Raw genomic sequence first — 23,497 nt, 5'->3', positions numbered from 1 at the left:
GAGAATGAAAGCAAGTGGGAGAAGAAGATGAAAATAAGGGATGAAATGAGATAATCATGTGAATGTGACAGATACAGATACAGATGTAAAACGAGGAATGCCTTCATTGGACAAGAAACAAGTTCAGCAGAGCACAAAACTATTATTACTATGTTGAAAATATCAACAGGTCAAAGGCTGGTTTTTATTTTCCTCTCCTATCCAGCAGAGGGCAGTGGCACATAATAAATGCTCACTGCACTGGCAGGAGCAAATTGGTTCCTCTAACCTTGTTATTGACCTTGACCACATTACGCTCTATTGGACCCATAATTTATCTGCTCTGTTGAGTGAGTCTGAACAGGTTTGCTGAAGCACTTCAGCTCAATCAGGGCAAATGTTTGTGGAGGTTCTGTTAACATATAGACAAAGGCCATCATGTAATTTCAACTATTTCCATGAATATTATCAGTGCAACTCAGTTTAGTCAATCAGCATCCTGTGTTTGATGCCTGCAGCGCTGCTGACACTGGGACTCGCCGATTAATAGTATTTCATTAGTGGCATCTGGTTTACGATCTGTCTATAGCCATAAAGTCATGGGGCACTAATTCCAAGATCAATACATTTGTGCCTTCAAATACTAAACTCAAATTGTAAAATAAATTCAATACACTTTGTGTAACCAATTTTAAACAAATCATAAATAAAGTTACTTTTAAAACTATTCACAGAAAGTATGTAGCTCATTTCATTGCATTAAGTGTCATTTTCAAAGTTCACACAAAAATGATAACGTATTAAACATTAAGTCACTGATTACTTACTGCTCTCTCTTGCTCTAAAATAGATGACTTTCCCGGCTCATAGTCAAAGATACTTCTCGGCTCTGCTCTGTATTTCCGTGTGTCCACCTTTCTGTCAGGAGGCCCCCACTCATTCCTGCAACAAGAACAAAAAATTATGTAGCAGCTGATCTGAAAAATCCTTAAAATTTGTCTGAGAAATGTTGTCACTGAATAAGCATGGATGGGTGGTTCTCACATGTCAGGTGTGCTCCTGCCTCTCTGTGGTGCCTCCCTGTGCTGTGTGGATGCTGATGTGGGCAGAGGAGAAGGGAGAGAAGAGGAGGCAGGCATCCTGAAACCGTATCCGCCGTTATCAGAGACACTCTTGGTGATGGGCCGGTAGGAGCTGGTTTTAGGTGCAGGATGGGGCTCAACAGCATTAGGTGAAGCATGCTTATCTGAAAGAAATAATAACAAATATATAATACTAAATATAATATTTTGATAAATAAACAAATAAAAACCATCACCCTATTTTTATGTGTAAAGCATCATGTGACACTGAAGACTGGAGTAATGGCTGCTGAAAATTCTGCTTTGCAATAACAGGAATAAATAGCATTGTGAAAAATGTTATTTTAAATTGTGATAACACCTCATAAAAAAAAAATAAATATATATATATATATATATATATATATATATATATATATATATATATATATATATATATATATATATATATATATATATATATATATATATAAATGCACATTGCCACTGGTTTATATTAGTTTTATTGTTTCTTATTTGGTATCAAAATTATTTGGTAATAAAGTAATACCGAATCAAAGAGAGACCTTGTTTGGAAATAGTTGCACCAGTAACAGGATCTGTGGCAGTATGAGACCCAGACCATTCGTTCTCTGTGAAAACAAATAAGACTAACATGGATTAAATAAATCTTAAACTGCATTTTAAACATAATAACAAAAACAAACTTATTTGTAAGCAGGATGTGGGAGTGAGACAATTAAAAAGACATAAGAGGACACAAAATGAAGGGTTTGATCCTGTGACCTCTAAAATCTCTCAGGCAAACCCCCTGACAGTCCAGTTCCAGTAATGAACACACTTGTAATCCACAACCTGCTGAGTAAAGCTCTTTTATTGTCAATTCTTCTTAGGTGGCCCTAGGATGCCCTTCTCTCCAAAAAAAAAACGTCCAAGACAGGTCCATAATCAAACTGAAAGTACAGGGCTTTTTCTCGTTTGACATGATCAAAATCACAAAAGCAAAGAGATTCTGTATATCCGTTGCATTTATAAAACCAAACAGTAAATATCTGTAATTACAGCATAAAATAATAAACAAAAACCAACAGACATAGTAATCCTGTTTAGTTGCATACATGCTCTAAAAAAAATCCTTCCAATAACCACATAATATGTTAACAGGGAATGCAAAGCATGCATTTTTAAAGTAATAATGGTAAAAATCCAGTCCTACCTGGTTTAGGCACCACATGAATCTGTTTGAACATGGTCTTGTACCAATCTTTTGGCCTGTCAACAGTCTAATAAAACAACACACAAAGCAAGCATTTTTTAGATTTCAGGCAGTCCAAGCACTTAAAGCTTAAGATTCCAATGTTCAGATGCAAAGCTGAGCAAACAAATAGCAACCCGAAAGTGCTCCATGACCTTGAGTCCAAAACTCTGGATAAGGCTCCTGTAAAAATGCTGATGCAATTGGCCTCTCCACGTTAAACTGAGAGAGACACATCACTGTCTGTCTGCTGGCCCATCAATGATGCTGAGCGCAGCTGCCCCTGTTTCCCTGGGGCTAAATTAAACTCTGTGTGGGAAAATGCAATTTAGCGCACAAATCAAAACAGCCAGTCCCATGTGACCAGAGACCGACTGAAGATTAATTCTGGAATGAACAATTATAGTTATGCACTTCCGACAATGTCTCCAAAGCCAATAAAGAGTCAGAGAGGCCAGCTTTCTCAAAATGAATGCAAAGCTTTTAGGCAAACAAGTGTATATAATTGTTTATTCTGTTGATTCATTCTAAACAGTTTACAGTATGATATTCTCCAGTAACATATAGGTGTCTCTTCATCTTTTGCCACTTTTATGTGCCAGAGGTTTGTTTAACACACACCAAAAAATTGACGAAAAGTCATTTTTGTTATAAAAATAGCACGTCTCGTAGACTTTCTGGCATGCATTCATCGTTATATTTGTTACTTTTCAAATGCATTTATAGTTAAAGATGCGTTTCAGTGTTCCTGTGGCTCAGGTGGTAGAGCATTGTATTAGCAGCGTAAGGTTGTGGGTTTGATTCCCAGGGAACACATGTTAGGTAAAAATGTTAGCCTGAATGCACTTTTTGAAGTTGCTTTGGATAAAAGTGTCTGATAAATGTAAATGTAGATTATAGAATTTTATTGTATCTATATTGTTTAAAATTAAACAATGAAAATATTCATAAAGTATTACATGATTAAAACAATGATCATCTAAAAAGTAAATTAACCATAAACCATTTTAATATTTTTTGTTAAAATGATTTATATAAATCTAGAAATATAATTTGTAAGCACAATATTTGTTTTATTGTGCATCATTTGCAATTTCAGGTGTAATTGTGTAAGTGTAAGTCTAACAATATAATGTATTTCTTATTTGAGTATTTAAAATACATGCCTAAATACTAGCTAAACTTGCAAATATTTTACTGCAAAAATGTAATTTTCATTGCAAAATGCTTTAAAACACAGTACATTATAATTGGTAAGAGAACACATTGTGATGTTATAAAAAAATTTTTTTTAAAATGCACGCAGTTGCAAAAATATATATAATTTGCTCAATAATTTGCTTCTCTGACTTGAGTGCATGACAGAAATGTAAACAATAATACCAAAGGATTATATTTATTCTAAGCTGCACAGAATGAATATGGAAAAAAAAGATTAACATCCTGGAACAGCATTCACTCACCGTCCGTATGGCACCGGGAATCCCAGACTCATCCACAGGACTGAATGCAGTAAAGAGCGGAGCTTTCCCTGTTGTTTCTTTCCTGTCAGTCTGTGGCGCTCGTGCGGGAGGATCCACGTTGGCGCAGATCGGAGTGCTAGACTCAGAGGCTGATGGGAGGAAGACAGGGTCAGGTTAGGGTGCGTGTGTTTTTAGTAATTCCCATGAAACTAACCAACATTCCCATGTCAGTAACTGAGAAAAACAGCCAGGTCAGGGATGCAGTGCAGAATGTAATTCCAAATCAGGAGAAATAATCCATAAATATGTTGATTCCAGTATTCTGGCATGGAATAATAAACACAGAAAGCAGCTCCCCACATACAGTCTGGCATTCAGATGGAAGCCTTTTGGGGAAAAACAGCAAAATGGGCTTTGTTTCACAGACAAATGCCAGCCTCACGCACACAGACGCTCTAATCCCAATGTCTCAGCTCTTCCCTCACCCCAACCGCTCCAGGGCTCAGATTTGAGCTTAATCCCTGGCATTCACCATTTGGGATTAGAGAGATGGCGGACGCACACTCAGAGCGGACCAGTCGAGATACGCTTAGTGTCACACGGGCGGAAAACACTGCTGTTGTCAGTTCACGATTTCTTACTTATTAGTACTTCATTAGAGTCTGGCACATCACACCAGTGACTTATCAGAGACCAGAGAGAACATCTGCACAGCTGTTCTGTAATGCTTATGGCACACATTTGGCTGTACGGATATTTCCAGGACATTAAAAACGCTATTCTGGAATAAGTATTTTTATAGCTCTGCTACCTCATATCATGTCTTTGAATATTTAATAGAGCCATGTTCACAGCTTATGCTACTTATTACGGCTGGGTATCAGTACAGATTTCCTGATTCGACCCAATTCGGATTCACAAACTCGGAATTAGATGTTGATGTGCTTTATTTCAGTTGTGCTTTATTTCACTGCTGTGTGTGTGCACGTGGATGGGTTAAATGCAGAGTACCAACTCAGAGTATGGCTTCCCATACTTAGCAAATGTCACGACTTTCCCTTTCACTAATGTTCATTTTGCTAACAAATAAAATACATTACCCTTCTGCTAATGCTGTAAATCACACATGTGAGAGTTTCCGACTGATTAAAACGAATAGGGGTGCAACGGATCGTAGATGATCCGTGATCTTAATTATTAATTCAGTTTCCTTGTTCTTACCAATGATGAAATCAATAATGACGGTGAACGTCACTGACACAAGAGCATGTGGAAGTGTTAGATTATCAGCAGTACTCACCAGTGCGTCTAGACTGCTGCATGGCTGTAATACCAGGGCTCAGAGAAGGAGGAGGGGGGTACGTTGAAGGAGAGAAGGGTCTTTGGAAGTGACTATGAGGACTTGCTGGCACACTCAGACCCCCGTTCACAGTCATCTGGCCCTGTATATCACAACAGAAAAACCCTGTTAACATTTTTTGCTATAAAAACTACATTGAGATCGGATTTTTTTTGTCACAGATGACATCTGTTAGCCTTAATGAAAGTTGACAGAAGTTAAAGAATGGAATAAAAACAATGAAAACAAATCCCCAAAAGATCTGTGCATCGACTAGTAAAATAAACATTACTAATACAGTTCCCACCTACTGGGCAGATAAAAAAAATTAGAAATGCTTTATCGTAGAATGGTTTTTAGTATTTGGATTTATTTATTGATCCCCAGGACAAACAATTGTTAATATTAAGTGTTAGTATACCAAAAGAGGTACCATAGGAACAGTACAAGAAGTCTCAACAAAACCATGTTCTCCTGCACCTGAAGTTTTTTACAAAAACATACTGGAAATCTCAGAATACAGATAATCAGTATGGCAAAAGGTGTTAGTGAAGACCCCCGGGACCCTTGATTTGACGTTTTTCTTAAGAATATGTTCGTATTTGTATAACCCCAGATGTTACATAGAGAAGAAATGGTGAAACCGTTAAATGTGAACAGTGGACAACTGATATGGTGTCAGTCAAACCAGCCCCTAAAAATGCAGAGCAATGAAACCAAAGAGGAGAAAAAGAAGAGACAGAAGACGAAAAATTTTTTTTTTTTTAATTAAATAAAGAAAATAGTCCTAAAAACATTACAAGTGGACTTATACAATATATATGCTACAGTTTGGGGTCTGTACATTTTTTCAAATGCTTCTGAAAGAAATCTCTTTATTTAATCAAAAATACATTATGGTCAAATCATAGCTATTACAAAATATTATTAGAATTTCAAAAATCATTTGTATAATATACTGTATTTTTCTTTTAAATGTAATTTATTCTTGTGATGGCAAAGATCAATTTTCAGCAGCCATTACTCCAGTATTTTCTTAGCTGAAACCATTTTATTTTATTTTATTCAGAACTCTTTGATAATTAAAAGAGAAGCGTTTATTTAAAAAAGAAATCTTTTGAATTGACTGTAAATTTAGATTAATTTCCTTGCGTGGCTGCCGAATGAAATTATTGATAAAAAAAACAACAACTTCATGACCACATTTTTTTTAAACAACAAATGTTGAATATGGCCCCTTTAGAAATAGAGGTACAATAGGAATCCTTATGATTGTGTCAAAGAAAGAAGCAGTAAGTTACAGACGGGACAGAGTGTCGAACTGCCGGTGAATAAGTTACATGAGCGGTGCCAGCTGGAGGGGAGTGTAACCCCATGTTAACTATGACTGCACTCATCGGGCTGAGGGTTGGAGAAGGGGTACGAGAGCCAGCCTCTGGGCCTAGTCCACACACCCTCAACTCCTCCAGCACCGCTGTGGACGCTTCGCTCTGAGTGCAGGAAGAGCAGCGGCTCTGCCCCAGCGGAGGCTCCGGGCCGGGAGAAGGGGTCTCGGGGTGAAGGTCAGCTCTGATGAAACCGAGGGAGAGTCTGAGCCGGTTAGGTGGTGACTGTGAGGACAGTGCTTTTCCGGGATAGGTTTGTTTGAGGAGGGCAGGCACCTCAGGCTGAATGACAGAGAGGAGAGTGGCACAGATGAGATTCAGCAGCTGGTACGGCGTGAGTGAGAGAAGTAGTGATGAGATGCTGCTGACGACAGGTATTACAGAAATGAGATCAAAATGATACTCCAGTGTTGCAATTGAGCATAATAATAATTAAAAAGGAAAGATCTAATTTTACAATGACATGAACCTAAATATTGATCAACAAAATGGAGAACGGGATTAGTTATGTTTGCTAAGGTACAGCATGGTGTAGGACAGGTTATTAAGCTTATGCATATATGGTTAGGAAATCCGTGACATATACCACTGGAGGGGATGTAGGTGGCAGTGGAGGGCAGGGGAATGAGCGGCTATCCGAAAGGTCCATCCTTTTAGGAGGGGTAGGGGGTCTCAAAGACAGTGTCTGGGTGCGCCGTCCTGATATCTGAGGCCTAGGGTTAATGCGGATGGAGACGGAAGCTACATGTCTCTCCAGCTCCCAGGATGGAGGGTGTGAGTAGCTCTGCTCTGCTTGTAAAGAGCATGAGGTTTGGTCCTCTGTGGACAGCAGTCTGTTGGAGTGGGCACTATGCTCTTGTGCCTGATTGAGGAGAGTGGGCATTGGGATGTTAGAGCACGGCTCAGATATTGTTGATCTCATTGAATAACAGGGTGTGGACATGGTTGCCTTGAGGAATAAACTCTCTGAGATTAAGAGTTTAGTGTTAAAGTTAGGACAGGCACAACTGGAACGTTTCTCATTGAAGAACACAAACACTACAAATGAAAGTACAAGTGAGAAAGTAGATTAAATAATATTAGAATTCAGAAATTATCCGCAACTGGAAAGGAAACAGAAATATTTTTCTCGACATGGTTTATTTATTTCATTATATTCATTAAGTAAATTCAATAATTTATAAATAAATATATTTGACTAATTTATATAAATATTTTTTTGTTTTTGTTTTTTTGTGTGTGTGTTTTGTTCCTATAATTTATTATTAAACTTGTATTTACTTTCTTTTTTAAATGTTCATTTTGTATTTTTATTTTTCACATTAACTTGGGTAACAGCAGGGCTCCAGACTCACTGGTCACTCTTTTGCAAATGATTTGGTCGCAATATTTTTATTTATGTTTTTTTTTTTTTTTTTTTTTTTGCTACAACATAGGATTCATTGATTCATGCTGATTAACTTTTATCATAGTTTATAGTTTATAGAAAGTGGTTAACATTCAACCCGCTCTTTTTCATCAATAGTATTATTTGTGATTTGAATTTTGTGAACAGGAGTTCCTCTTTTGTTATGTTATAATATACATTTTTCAGAAAAATCCTTTCGTATGTGCACAAACTGACAGTCACCACTCACAAGCTACTACTAAATATTGTAGAAACGTAATTTTCTGTAAAGTTGCTTTGTAAAAATCGCTATATAAATAATCTTGAAATGAACTGAAAAATAAGCCAGGCTTTGGGTACTTTCACTTTCACAATCACGATCAGTCACATTTAAAAAAAAAAAAAAAAAAAGTTGTTCGTTTCCCCTTTTAAGACTAAAACAGAAGATGGATTCATTGTTATTCTTAACTAAAAAGCACAACAACAATAAAACAGTAAGATACAATGACGAACTAGCTTATAAAATGTTTATTAACAAAGACAAATAAGATGAGGCATGGCATACACCACATGCAGTGTTATATACTGACTTATAAATTACAAAAACGTTTAGCAAACACTGAGGAATCAAATAAAAAAATAACATAAAATAAAAGAGAGCCTCATAGCGTAATGAGAGGTAAACAGTAAAGATAACAACTTTTCAAAAAGAAAAAAAAAAAAGAAAAGTAAAACTAAACTTGCTGCTGGTGATAGTGCTTGCATGTTTTTCCCCGACAAGAATACCAACATGTTCTCCTTCTCTGGTTTAAGAAGCACTTTTACTTTACTTTAGCTAGGAAGCCATCAATCGTTTCCTTAATATTCAAGTAATTTTTTGATACGGCGAGTATAAACCAGGCTCTATACTCTTGAGTGCTGCACAGTTTACATGAGTAGCGTGGATTTGTTAAACAAAAACAGAGACTGACTGAGTGTACCATTAACGAAATTGTCTGTGCATTAATTGAATACATCATTTTATTAAAATTTTGCAGTCGGTTTGGTCGCAGTCTGGAGCCCTGATAGGGTTTAATGCTTGAACTTAATACATACATACATATATAAATTATATATATAAAACTCAGACATTTCCTGAGGAAGGAAAACCTCTAGCAACAGTTAGGATGAGAAAAACCGATGAGTGAAGTAAACCCAGCAAAACGTACTGGTGTGGGAGACTTTTTATCCTGAAAGATGGGCCTGACACTTTTGTAGCCTTTAGCTTCCAGAGAAGAAGAGCACACGTCACCATTTCTCGGGACATCACTGACGCTGCTGCCGGGCCTCCACAAATCTGACAGGAGACAAACAAAACACTTCAGAGTGTTTCATAGCCAAAATATTTGACCACGGATCGCTACTGTTGATTATTGAGAATGAAGAATTTTGAGCAAACTCGCAAGAACAGATATATTTTTCCTAAGCATGTTTTTATTTGTAAAAATGTTAAATAAATAATTAATAATAATATAAAATAAATAATAATAAAGGCTGCTTACCTGAATCTTTAGATTGGGATTCAGAGTCTGCATGGGTTAAAATAAGAAAAGAAAAAGGAGGTAGAAGATATTCACTCATTAGTGATTCATGTTTTTAGTGGACTATGTGTGCATAAATAACATCCTTAATTTATTCAAACCACTGCTTCAGCTTTTAAAACAACCAATGAATGCAAGACAGAAAAATGTATGACAGCATGAAGTAAGACAGATTTATATATAAAGGAGGTTCCCCTTAATATTTTACAATGAAAATCTGGCAGTCGATTACCACCTCTGAAAACTATTGCAGAAAGGCTGTATTAAAAAAAAAAAAAAAAAAAAAAAAACTTTTGTCTTCAAAAAGTCAAAAGGCTGAGAAAAACTATTCCTTTGATTTGTTTTGTGTATAATTTGATGTAATGACCCTTGCTCATTAAGGGTTATTGCTAAATGAACAGCGGACTAACTGTCCTTTATGAGTTTGTTGAGTTATCTCGCTCCTGCAGCACCTCGACTGCTCGCAGACTAATTAAACAATGGAGAATATGTGTGGCTGGGGTTATAGTCCATGACACTGCTCAAACTAATAGGGTCACCTCAGAGTAAACTGTGCCGAGAGAGACGTGGGGGGGGGGGCCTGCTGGAGTATACAACTGTTGCCATGGAAGTGCACTACTATGGCAACAATCTGACAGCTATGAGCTGCTTTTTCCCTTTAAACAAAGGAAAGGAGAGCTACAGCTCTCAAACATTCCTTAAGGAGCTGTGAGCACAAGAATGAGACGTGTGCAAGAGTACAGGAGAGATGAGAAAAAGACAGTGAGGGCGGGAGGCTGTAGGACATAAGATGCACAAGACAGAACACAGATGTGGAATGAGTGCTCTCCACATCGTCACATTAAACACCAGCAGCAATGTCTTCAGCTCCACTGCTCATGTATAATGCTTATAATAAACAGGCAAACATGAATATGAATATGAGTGTGATCTGGTTCTGAATACCTGTGAGTGTGTATAGGTTTGGTGAGCTCTGGATTCTCTTCATGGGGGTTAGAGTGAGTGAAAGCGTGGCACTTTTGCGGACATGTCCTCCACTGTCTGTGAAAGTGCACCAGCACATGCAAACACAAATGCATCAGTACTGCTGCACGGCAAGATATCTGTGATTCAGCAAGCAGAGCAATGTGAAATGTTCTTAGCAACACAACAATATACATTACAATATTATTTCACATGCAAGGATGGATTTTTGTGTGATGCACATGCTTGGTGTACTGTATATGGGCATGCTGAATGGGTGGATGTATCGCGGACTGACTAAACATTTCTTTTCAGTGTGTCTGTGCAGGGTTCCCACACCTTCTGACCAATACATGTCTATGATTTTTCCATGAATGCCTTTCCATTTCAATTTTCCTGTAAATAGTTATTACTGGAGACTGCGCTCAAAAATGACAGATGAAATGAAACTTAGAATAAACAAAAATGTATAGTGTATTGACTTTAGAAATGAACTTTTTACAAAGTTTTTTACATGATTTGGAAATCACTTTTAAAATTCACTGATATTTTTTTCCCTGGTAAATGTTTTCTGGGGTCAGTAAGATTATTTATTTTATTATTGTTATAAAAAAATATTTTTATTAAGTAAGGATACATTAAATATAGTTTACATTGTTACAAAAATGTAATTTCTAATTAAAATCATGTTCTTTTTACACTTCTAATTATCAAAAAGAGACTTTTGAATAGTAGTGAATATTGCAGAGTATCAAAATAATAGAACAGTATATCTATTCAGAATAGAAATAAATTACCATCACATCTAAAGCAGAAATCTTATTTTGCATTAGCTGTAAGCGTCCTTGCATCCAAGCTTGCCACAAAGAAAGCAGAACCTAAAAGTGAAAACACCATGAGACTACTTCATGGATTGACGGGGTGGGGTGTTAGCAGTAGCACGGTCTGATGGGTTTCCTTTTCTTTGACAGCTATACCTCTGGATGTCAAAAAGGCAGTTTGAATGCCAGAATCTTTGTCAGACTCTGAAAAGACAGTTCTCGGAGAAGGTCAGCCAAGAACTAAGAACACCCCCTGCACAGCTTTTCTCAGAATCCCTGAGATGAATACAAAATCACATGCTCTGCCCTGCAAAAACAAGTCCTGTTGAGCCTGCGTGAAGTGAGAGACACATTTTCAACCAATTTTAGGTCAATTGTTTACTTTGGTAGTTTGTATGTGTTGTTGTGCTGGTGCTGTTGGGAATTTCTTCTCATTTTTCTTTAGATTTTTGAGAAGAATGCATTAAGTTGATCGAAAGTGATATTGAGGACTATAATGTTAGAAAAGATTTCAATTTAAATTGAATACTGTTCTTGCTATTCATCAAAGCATTCTGAAAAATAATGTATTATGGGTTTTCACAAAGATAATAAGCTGCCCAATCGGTTTAAACAATTCATAAAAAAGAGAACTGTTTCTTTAGCAGTAAATCAGCATATTAGAATGATTTCTGAATGATCATGTGACACTGAAGACTGGAGTAATGCTGAAAATTCAGCATTGCTCATAGAAATAATCTACTCTTTCAACTATATTTCAATAAAAAACTCTTATTTTAAATCGCAATAATATTTACCAATATAACTGTTTTACTGTTAAATAAATGCAGCCTTGGTCAGGTAAAGGTACTTCTTTTAAAAACATCATTCCAGCTAAAGACACACTGATTTGAACTTACCTGTGTTCATGCTGAAGATCTCTCCTTCTAGTGGTGTCTTGATGTCACACAGTCCTGAAAGACATATCAGTAAGAATCAGCAACCCTTACTCCTTGGCAAGTAAAAAATTGATTTATCCATGTGTAGAATATGTATGAGTGCAGGTAGCGTGGTACAGGAGTCCCATCTCTCCCCGTCACGCCAGCATGCTAGCAAGTGTCTAATGTGACTGGTTAACATCCCTCTTGGGATATGAGGCCCAAGAGTGAAAGGTGATACAAGCCTGGCGTTTCAGCTCAGAAACACGCAGCACGGTGTCAAAATACACACCATACATCCGCACGCATTCTCAGATCATGACCACTTTTGGTGTGTCAGAGCTTAACATCTCTTTGAGTTTGTTGCCAGCAATAAACAGCAGTCACACACTCATAGGGGGGCTATTGTAATAAATTAAACCACTGTTTAGTTTGACCTAGATTACTCATTTTTTAGTGATGGATTAACAGCCCATGTGACTCTACTCTGAAAATATCTGACTTGTTTTAGCACAACTGAATATCTCAGGCATGGTCTATGATAGGAACACTGTCATTTAATCTCATTATTATATTACTTATCTCATTTGCAGAGGCAAAGTGCTGCATAAATGTCAGATAGGAGACACCGTGAGCATGTGCTTATGTGCGAGATGCAGGTCTCGCTTTCAGAGAGCCACGGCAGGCACGTGTGCACTTGTGACACGTAGACCACCCATCGCTCAACCCACAAAGTGTGCTTCACCTGAGACCATCATTTGATAGTGGTATGTGCTGTGCTGTGCGTTCATAGGTCATGACAAGAGAGAGGCCTTCAAATTTGCTATTCTAAACTTCTGTATTAGGTTACATTTTAAAAGAATGAATGAAATTTCTCATTTCTCCCATTCATGCCATTACAAACCTTTCTTTCTTTCATAGAACTCATAAGGTTAGGCATTCATGCTGCTCTTTTCCCATGTAATGAATGTCAAGGGTGACCAAAAATGATAGAAAAGCACCATGAAAGCATCATAAAAGAAGTCCATCAGACTTATATTCTAAGAATATGCTCATTGTCTCTTGACTATTTCTTAGGGAGATGAAGATTATAACAACGAATCCTTTTAATGGTAATCCAAATAAAGAAGAGGCTCTAACACACAGGGTAATAGCAACAATAACAGACAGAAAACAGTGCACAGAACACAATTTAAGTAAGCTGGCAAATGAAGATAATTAACTAGACACACCTGAACCAACTGACATAATGAACGAGAGGCAGAAGCTAGGTCACACAGAGCACATGGGGAAAGAAAACACAACAAACAATCCAAGAGTTTCGGCCATAGTTTCACCGCTGGAGCAGATGTAGATATGTAATAATGAACATAGCAGTCTTCATTTACTCCCGACATCTGAGCTGCTGAAGATGCAGTGGATTATGTTTGTTTCTGAAGGGAATGCAACCCGATCTAGCTAAATGTGTCTATAATTCATGATCCAGCTTAACCAACAGAAAGAGTGAGTATAAAGTAAGGTTTAATATATATAAATATATATATATATATATATATATATATATATATATATATATATATATATATACACATATATATATATATATATATATATATATATATAAATATTTCCTAATAATGTGCTAATTAGCAAGTTACACGATGAATGCGGCTAAAGTAAACAGTCTCTCTGAAAGCGTCTGGAAGAGACGGGCGGGGTCAGCAGAGCTCATTAACATTTAAAGGAAAATGCTACCAAACTGTTTTCTCTGAAAAGAGCTGTTTTTGACAGGGTAAAAAATTTTTTTTTAATTTTAACAAAACTATGTTACAGACTTTTCATTAAGACCCTAAAAAATAATATCAACTTGTGGAAAATGGGCATCCGATGCACCCTTTAATTTATTTCATTTCAGTTTATTTAATAATTTTAGCAGTTTAACTTAAACATATTATTTCCGCTAGTTGCGAAGGCAACATTTCAAATTTTTAGGATTTTTTTTATTTTTATTTTTTTAAGGTTTTCATCTATTTTTTTTTTCTATTGCAGCTTTATCACATTACTTATTTTAATAGTTTTCATTTCACATTAAAATAACAACACTGACAACCTCTTCTTCAAAAAGTTCTCAAATTTGCTACTTTTATAGAGATGTATTGTCATTTTTGAAGCTTAAAAGCCCAATTAATTTCAAGGTTAAAAAACAGTGTCAATATTCTAATAAACATAGACAAATAAACAAATAAACAAGTAATATGCAACAAAGTATCATGCACGGTATCATCAGTACAGTATAATTTAAGGTTAATAAATAGTCACCTTTAGCCTTTAATAAAACTTTAAGCCAAGCAGGATTGCCCCATGTTGTGTTCCATTAAAACCAGACCCAGAATTCATCCTCAAAATAAACACCACAGCCAATAAATCTGGTTAAAAACACACTTGTACTGTTTGTACATGCATGGTGCTATGGTGATCATGTTGTTCTGTTTTGACGGCTTATTTATAGTCAGATTTGTCAGACTTCTGTGTAAGGATTGGACTAAAAGCCTTTACCAGAAGTCAGAGATGAAGCCATGTCATTCATCGCCATGAGTAGTGCTCAAGTGCCAAGACGGAGAAAAATAAAAACAGCTGCTGCCGATTAAACCAGTAGACAAGAGCTAAGACAGAAGTGAAGGCATTAATGGATTCAGTCTTAACATTTATTAGTCTGTTTATCAGTTACGAATTATTCAAAAGCCGGAAGGGTACACGTTTTTAGAGGCTATAATTTGCTGTCTTCAAAGCAGCTTTATGCTCTCTTTTTATGCAAAGATTATTTAGATTTGCAGATATATTCATTAAAATAAATGCAAGCCACATAGTCAGGCTTATTATGCAAGCATACAGTTTAGATGGCTTAAAGACTTCGAAAAAAAAAATATATATATATATATATATATATATATATATGTGTGTGTGTGTGTGTGTGTGTGTGTGTGTGTGTGTGTGTGTGTGTGTGTGTGTGTTAAAAAAAAGATAAAATCAGTATTTGTAATTATTTTAGTGTTGTTAGTTTAATTTTAAATTTAAGAGCATAATCAGAAAACACCATGAAAATAAAGCAAAAAGATTACGCTAAATGGAATATTCTTCCACAGAACACAGAACTTTTTGTTCTGGATGCTTTTATATGCATAATGTGATAACAGTAATTGCATTCCCTTTGAAAGCTATGGATTTTGCTGATGCGTATCCTGTTGGAGATTCTATTATGGATGTCTTGAAATAGATGTCCTCAGAAGAACAATTTAATGGTTACATTACGGCTCCTGTGTTCAGTGGCGGAGCTAGAGTTTTATACATGGGGTGGCTAAGGCTAAGTCAGGAGGTCCATGACAGAATTCAGTGTATACTGTAACTCCAACCTGGTATTAAAAAAAAGGGAATTATATAAAATTATACTTTTATTTAACAAAGATTATTTAAATTGATCAAAAGTGATGTTATTTATAATGTTACAAAAGATTTCTATTTCAGATAAATGCTGCTCTTCTGAACATTCTTTTCATCAAAGAAACCTGAAACGATTCTACTCAGCTGTTTTCAACATGATAATAAAAATCACTTTTTTTGAGCAGCAAATCTGAATATGAGCATGATATCTGAAGGATCATGTGATTGGAGAAATGATGCTAAAAATTCAGTTTTGAAATAGAAGGAATAAATAACATTTTAAAATTCTATTCAAATAGAAAGCAGTTATTTTAAATAGTAAAAATAGTTCACAATATTACTGCTTTTACTGTATTTTGGATCAAATAAATGCAAGCTTAGTTCGTAAAAACTGGTAATGTACACTTTATTTTTTCTAAATTATTCTAAACTATACAGGGAACTGCTAACTATTGTTTTGTATTCAAGTTTATTTTAGACCATTTTTATAATAACGTTAGTTCTATACATTTTTATTAATTATAACAAAAAAGCAATTATGAGTAAATATATAAATGTAGTTTCTAAAGCCTCAGATAACTGCTTAAATTGCTCCCATGTGCTTTAGGAGTATAATTTCATTGATATATCAAGCCCCTAATACAAAATGGCTAGTACTCGAATTGAGTATATAAGAGTGACCAGAAGAGGTAAGCATATCTAACGCTAAAGCATTTGAAACAACAACTATATATATAATAAAATATATAATAAAAGTTTTTTTTTTTTTTCAATAAGTATATATGCTCAACAAGGCTGCTGCATTTAATTGATCAAAAATACAGTAAAAACAGTAATACTGTAACCTATTATTACAATTTAAAATAAAAGGTTTTATTTTATTTTTATTTTATTTTAAATACAAAGGTGCATTTTCAGCATCATTACACCAGTCTTCAGTGTCACATGATCCTTCAGAAATAGTTCTAATATACTGCTTTGCTACTCAAAAAATGTTTTTTTTAAGTTGATACACTTTTTACATGCTGATGAGTCTAAAGTCCCTTTTGACCAATTTAATGTGTACCTACTGAATAAAAGTATTAATGTGTTCTTGCTGATATTACTGGCCACAAACGTTTGAAAACTATTATATAGTAGTGCAATATATAAATGATCACGAAGAAAGAAGACATGGTTTCAGTAACACATTTAGTGTTGAAGCAGTCATGTCAGGGAGATGCTGTGTGTAGACGAAAACAAAAGTACTTTATTTGGCCTTCTGAAATTAGATTAGTAGATCTTTAAGATTACTTACAACAGAACAGCAATGCATTTTATGGACGACCATTTCGTGAGCATAGGACAGGAGGTAATTTTGACTTTGCTATAACAATCTGGCGCTTCTGAATCAGCTACTGGAAGTTTTGTTATTAGTTTAAGTATTTTCTACTGAATGATCAAATGCTGAGTTTTGTGTGTGTGTGTGTGTGTGTGTGTGTGTGTGTGTGTGTGTGTGTGTGTGTGTCTGTGTGTGTGTGTGTGAGAGAGAGAGAGAGAGAGAGAGAGAGAGAGAGAGAGAGAGAGAGAGAGAGAGAGAGAGAGAGAGAGAGAGAGAGAGAGATGGTCACACACTGGAGTCAGCTGTATTAACTCTTCGTGGCTTGTGTTCCGCAAACACATAGTAGCTTTATCACTGTCTGTCACGCGACTCTGTTCCTCTTTCGGGCTTGAACTGATGGTAAAACTGAAGACATTATTAACTGTCTTAACATTTATTTTGATTTATTATATTTCCAACGAGTACTTGCGGTGTTCGGCCAATCACAATGCACTGGATCAGTTGGAAAATCAGAGCAACCTGCACTGGTTGGAAGGAGAGACACTGTAGAAAACGGTGTGTTTGAGAGAGGTGGGGCATAGAGGACCTACAATAATGTACAGTATTTGAAAAATTATGTGTTTATTTTAACATTAAAGCATGTCAACATTTTCTGTTACACCAAATACTCAAAATAATGATCTTTAAAAAGCATCATATGACCCCTTTAAGCTTAATACTTTATAAATATTAAATCGTAATTAAATAATTCAGCTCATTTTATGTCCAGCAATATAGAATATAAAGGAGACTGTAAACAGATGTGACACTAAGGAATAGTCCCCTTTACAGTGAGTAAAATTGCTTTTCTGAATATTGCCTAGTGTTTTGTGCCAACAGCTTTATATTAGTTAATCTGCATTACAATTTTTTTAGCCCTGTGTGATATATACCACACACAAATGAAATATAATTTTCAATTAAACAGAATGTACCTATTCCTTATTAATGGTCCCGAAGACCACCAACAATGTGCTAAAGATATCATACAGGCACATTATTACTACCATGTAAATAACAAAACATGCCGAGATATAGTACCGGTACGTTCATTTGGACAGCTGTTTTAATAGAGGTTTTAATCCTTTGCCTTCACTGCCGCTTTTCAGAGCACCCTTCACAATGAATGCTTCCTACTTCTTCCTAGTTCGGAGTATCTTGAATCATTTGAACCAGTTTGGGAGTTCGGAGCGAGATTGCGAATCATTTGAGTCAGTTCGGGATTTCGGAGCAGCTTTGCAGATCATTTGAATCAGTTGAAGAAATCGGAGCAGGTTCGCGATTCATTTGAGTCAGTTCGGGAGTTGGTAGCGGGTTCGCGAATCATTTGAGTCAGTTTGAGGATCGCAAATTATTTGAATCAGTTCAGGAGGTCGGAGCTGCTTCGCGGATCATTTGAATCAATTCAAGAGTTCGGAGCGGGTTCGCGAATCATTTGAATCAGTTCGGGAGTTCAAAGCGGGTTCGCGAATCATTTGAGTCAGTTCGGGAGTTCAAAGCGGGTTCGCGAATCATTTGAGTCAATTTGTGGATCGCGAATCATTTGAATCTGTTCGGGAGTTCGGAGTGGGATCGCAAATCATTTGAGCCATTTCGGAAGTTCAAAGCGAATTCGCGAATCACTTGAGTCAGTTTGGGGAACGCAAATCATTTGAATCAGTTCGGGAGTTCGTAGCGGGTTCGCGAATCAAGAAAAGCTGAGTCCAAGAAAAGCAGCCAGCACTCAACATACCTTCTCCTAGACACAATCTGAAGAATATCTAAATGGACTGACATTTTTTTACATAACCAGATGGACACATTCCTCTGACAGAAGCACTCCCTTGGGCTGGAGAACCATCTGCTAATTAAGTGTTTAACCTCTGGAGGGCACTCAAAGTGACAGACTGCTAAATCTAGTCCTCTGACATGATATTGCCATGTGCACGCAAGCCAATCAGGTGACATCCTGTGTAACTGCTCCAATACATAATTCAAAACAATCTGATTTAAACAGCCACCTGATATCAAAGTGAAGCTCAATAGGCCTTGTGTCTTTTGCATTCAACTAGAAAATCCTCAGTATTATTTCAAAACTCTTCAAACGAGCCTAAACGCTTTAGCAAACAATTAATTGGCTCACAAACATTTCTGAGCACATCTTAAGGGATTATATGATTATAGATTCAAGCTATTTAACAGCTGATTTCTTCAACAAGTCTTTATTGTGTTACTGTACAGAGTATGAGGGTTGAGCAATGTCTTAATGGGATTTGCTGACAAATGAAATGCTAATGAAACACTGTTGTGAATGTTGGGATGATTTCAGTGCACTTCTAATTTATCATATAGTTCATTAGCTTTGATTCTTTGTGACTTGCTGGTATGAGAGTCTGTTAAGACGGATATTTTAATAGCATCTCTGATTCAAGGGAAAGTTCACATAAAAAATAAAGTCTGTCATCATTTGCTCACCTTCACATCTTTACGAAACTGTATGACTTTTTCTTTTATGTAGAACTAAGGCTACGTTCACACTACAGGGCTTAATGCTCAATTCCGATTTTTTTTTTTAATTTGATTTTCCAATTAAATGCAACCTTTTGTGATTTCCTGTGTAAACGTGAAATGACCCAGAAATGACACGCATGCGCAGAAGAGTACTCATCGGTGAACGATGTCTCTCGGTGTTTGCGGAAGTAGCTAACGTAAAACATGGATGTCAACAACTTCCAACTTCCAACTTCTTTTTGCAATATTAAAGTCATTTTCCCAACGGAGCCAGTACAATTACAATCTTCTCGTTTTAAGAAAAAAATTAAAAAGAAGGAGGAGAGAAAAGTTTTTGGCCATGGCGTTTTGTGGAGCAGTGTTAGCAACGTCGGTACAGAGAAACGTGTGGGTGCGGAGTCGCAGCTAGGAGTGGTGGGATACTGATGTGAGTGGCTCTTCTCGTTCCCGCCTACTTCAACGCAGAATTATGACGTTTGTAGCTTATCAATGACGTACGGGTCGGATACATGTGGCTTGGCCGTTCAGACGGAGGTCGCATTTCAAAAGATCGGATACGTATCGGATTCAGGACCATATACCCAAGTGGCCTGGTTCACATTTGAAAAGATCGGATCTGTGTCATTCAGACTGTCATGAAAAGATCAGATACATGTCGCATAGGGGCAAAAAAAATCGGAATTGGGCCGTTTCAGCCTGCAGTGTGAACGTAGCCTAAAAGAAGGTATTTTGTTACATTTATCAGTGTTTTTTTTTTTCACTAATAAAAGGCAATGGGTTCTAATGTAGTTTAGTTTTCAACGTGTAAACCAAATGAAGTTTAGTCCTCAACGTTCTTCAAAATATTTTATTTTGTAATCCACAGAAGAAATAGATCCAGGTTTGGAACGACTTGTGGGTGAGTACATAATGACAGAATTTTCAGTAACAAAAATGTTGTTCAAACTGACGGATACAATTTATTTACCATGAATCAGTTTAAATGAACTGATTCAAAATGTCATTTATTAAATTCATACAAAGAATTTTTTCTCCTATGTACATTTTTGTAAAGAATAGTGAGTAAAACCAGCCTTGATATTTTAAACTTTAGTTTTCTTAAACATTATGGACTTTAACTGGCTACAGTGGCTATTTGGTGGATTTCTTTAAGGCATAAACACAGAATTTTGTTAAACGCTTAAAGTGAAAAATTATTAAATATAATAGAATCCCTTTAAAAATGTGTCCAGTCCTACAGTGTGCCAGTAAGTTTAATAAGGGATCAGGTTCAGGAAACAGGGACTCCTTTATTATACAAAGTTAAAAAATACCACTGTAACGAAAGAGCTCTCCCCCAAAACAAAGACAGGAGCAGGCCCAGAGTCTGCCAGGTGGCCTTCTGTAAGACCTCTTCATGACAGCTTTTCATGCTCCTGTGCTGATATTGCACCCAACGTGTGTTATTCTGTATGTTACATTTGACCTCACAAAGATGCTTCAAATCTGTCTCAAGCATGCCCTATAGCATAAAACACAGGAGTACCATGCATGTGCATTTTTATTAAACTAAAATGAGAAAAAGAACATAAGGTCACATTGAAAGGATTGTGGTGTAGTGATTGACAGTTAATCAATGGATGCCTGAAATGCAATTTACTGTAGATTATATTAATAAATGTTTTCAGAGAGATGACAGATTGTAACAAAGGCTCTTTTTAAGCTTGTCTTATTTCAAACAGTGTGTGCGATACATCTGTCTGGGTTGAAACAGTAAAGTCTGGCTTTTCTGTTTTGGGCCAGTAAAAGCATTAAGCACATGCTCTGAAAGAACTAACTGACAGAGGCATGCATATATTTTACAATTATTTGAAATACCAAAAACATAATATTTAGCTGTGACACACACATTGTGCACTCAACTCTGTTACCGCTTGATTTTTTTATTAATATAAATAAATAAATAAAAAGACTTAGAATTGTGACACTTTTTTTTTATATTTTTGACATTTATAGGAAAAGACTAATTCTCTATTCCACACCTTACTAAAAAATAAATTTGATAAAATATATACACAATTCCAGACAAAATGAAAGGCAAATCCTCACCCGGCATTAGGACTGAAAGCAGGCGGCGGGTCCGAGCTAACAGGCAGCAGGCTCCACGTCCACACGTCTCCCTTTAGCCCAGAGGATCCACTGCGTTTCAAGGTTAAAGTCCCAGACTGCAGCTGGTTTCTGGAGGCAAAAGTTGTAAGAAAGTGAGAGGCAAAACCCTCTCAGAGCAAGTGCTGTAGTTTGGGCTATTTTCAGATGGAGACATGCATGTCTGCAGGCTGGAAAGTTACTCCATGCCTCTGGGGAAAGTGACAAGGCATACTGTGCTCAAGAAGATCTCTATGAGTGGTCAGACATCTCGGCTATGCCATGGCATACCTCATACTAATATGCTAATATGCACAATTTAGTACTGTCAGGTAACATTTATAAAGTAAATTAAGAGATTCTAAGAAACATCTTTATTCACTTTCGCTAGTTTTCTATAGTTGCTACTCTATGAAGACAAAATAACTTGCCACTCAATATAATGTGCAACAAATGAACCCTCAAGAAGACACCAGAACCAAAATAATTTCAGTTTTTTTTTTCTTACTGTACTGTTCTCAAACATTATAGCCCACAGCAAGACAAATTTCAGACTTGATTCCCCCTGCAAAAACTTTTCATGCTGAAACTGACTTTATTTCTAACAGTAAGAGAGTAAGAGCTGCACAGAAGGTCTGATACCTTGTGATCTGTCACCCCTGTCATGAGAGATGCCGTGACCCGGGAGCTCATAGAATGTGCAGAGACTGAAGGTGTCAGCACAAACCTGAGCCAAAGAAAACCATCCAGTAAAGCTAGCATCACTCATGTGCTCGTGTCTGAAATTATTTCAGTCTTACATCAAGCAGAGTCTTTAAAGTGTAGCTGAAAGGAAAGCATCAGGTCATGATCCAGGACCAGGACATAGCAAACAGTTTCACAAAAGTTACAAATATCACATTATGACCTACATTTAAAATTTTACTGGTGAGACACATTGTATATGATACTGGCATCTATCGCTCAATATAAGTTCAGTCAAAACCAGTAAGATGTCTACCTAAAAGAAACACGTTCTGGATTTTTCCAACAAATCACGCTTGTTTTATTTATTTATTTTTTTTGTTGTTGTTTGTTTGTTTGTTTGTTTGTTTTAAGAAAATTTCAAGGGTCTGAGATCTGTAGAAGAAAAAAACAAACCCCAAAATATAAATAAAATATGAACACAGAAGCATCAGAATCCATCGCTAGATATCAACAAATGGTAATTAATAACCTTATTATCCTGGAAATGTTTGATTTAATGTTCTTAACATCCTTAAGTAAAAATGTTTTTACCATAAATGTTTCTTAGTAAAGTATATTCCTCTGTACACTTTAACCATATTTCAGCAGGCAACATAAGTAATTATTTGAATTTCATTATTTATTTGCATATAAAAAAGTAATTAAAGTCCTTCTTAAAAATACTTTTTTTCTGGCTGACTAATTCAATAACTCTAATACATTTAATTTAATTGCAAATAACATGCAGTGAAGTGTTCAAACAAACAAACAAACAAACAAAAAACACACAAAAAAAACCCCATCACATTCAGTTTGCATTTAAGTCTTTATTATTATTTTTTTCTTAAGTACTTTTTTCAAATGCTTTTTTTAATGCTTATGGTTATGTACTTCTTTTTTGCAAGGATAACTCATGGCAATCATGTTAAAATATTTCAATAGTTAAGTGTTAATGTCTTTGTCATGACCTTTGACACTCACAGTAGCAGTAGACAAACTCGGCCCTGACCCAACTTTTCATAGCCATAAATAATAATAAAATATGTGTATTAAGAAAAAAATTATAAAAAAAGACAATGAAATCGGTGGAACTTTTATTGCGATATTACGACAAAAAAAATTGTAATTCAATGAAAATAAAAATGGCACAATGATGACACATATGCTCTTTTAATAACGAAGAGTATT

The 23,497-nt window shown here is 36.0% G+C and overlaps 1 protein-coding gene and 1 long non-coding RNA gene across 5 annotated transcripts in view; both read right to left on the bottom strand.

Moving 5' to 3' along the window:
• LOC128027298 (uncharacterized) overlaps positions 1 to 23,497 on the bottom strand; it is a 94,162-nt gene that overhangs the window by 20,973 nt on the left and 49,692 nt on the right. The gene's annotated exons all lie outside the window — the stretch shown is intronic.
• LOC128027290 (sorbin and SH3 domain-containing protein 2-like) overlaps positions 1 to 23,497 on the bottom strand; it is a 44,706-nt gene that overhangs the window by 20,351 nt on the left and 858 nt on the right. For 3 of the 4 annotated variants that reach the window (XM_052614747.1, XM_052614749.1, XM_052614751.1), the window contains exons 2-13: positions 21,548 to 21,676; positions 12,154 to 12,207; positions 10,416 to 10,511; positions 9,432 to 9,458; positions 9,099 to 9,226; positions 6,459 to 6,785; positions 5,080 to 5,221; positions 3,780 to 3,928; positions 2,278 to 2,344; positions 1,628 to 1,693; positions 1,024 to 1,225; positions 807 to 921 (exon numbers count right to left, since the gene is read on the bottom strand). In XM_052614747.1, coding sequence (XP_052470707.1) covers positions 807 to 921; positions 1,024 to 1,225; positions 1,628 to 1,693; positions 2,278 to 2,344; positions 3,780 to 3,928; positions 5,080 to 5,221; positions 6,459 to 6,785; positions 9,099 to 9,226; positions 9,432 to 9,458; positions 10,416 to 10,511; positions 12,154 to 12,207; positions 21,548 to 21,554 — 1,380 coding nt within the window. In that variant the 5' untranslated portion in view covers positions 21,555 to 21,676. The remainder of the gene's footprint in view (positions 1 to 806; positions 922 to 1,023; positions 1,226 to 1,627; positions 1,694 to 2,277; positions 2,345 to 3,779; positions 3,929 to 5,079; positions 5,222 to 6,458; positions 6,786 to 9,098; positions 9,227 to 9,431; positions 9,459 to 10,415; positions 10,512 to 12,153; positions 12,208 to 21,547; positions 21,677 to 23,497) is intronic. The other variant, XM_052614750.1, reaches the window with a different exon arrangement.

Source organism: Carassius gibelio, chromosome A14 (assembly GCF_023724105.1).
Source record: "Carassius gibelio isolate Cgi1373 ecotype wild population from Czech Republic chromosome A14, carGib1.2-hapl.c, whole genome shotgun sequence".
Classification (NCBI taxonomy): Eukaryota; Metazoa; Chordata; class Actinopteri; order Cypriniformes; family Cyprinidae; genus Carassius; species Carassius gibelio.
Note: the sequence above shows the minus strand (reverse complement) of the source record. Positions and strands in the feature narration are given on the sequence as shown.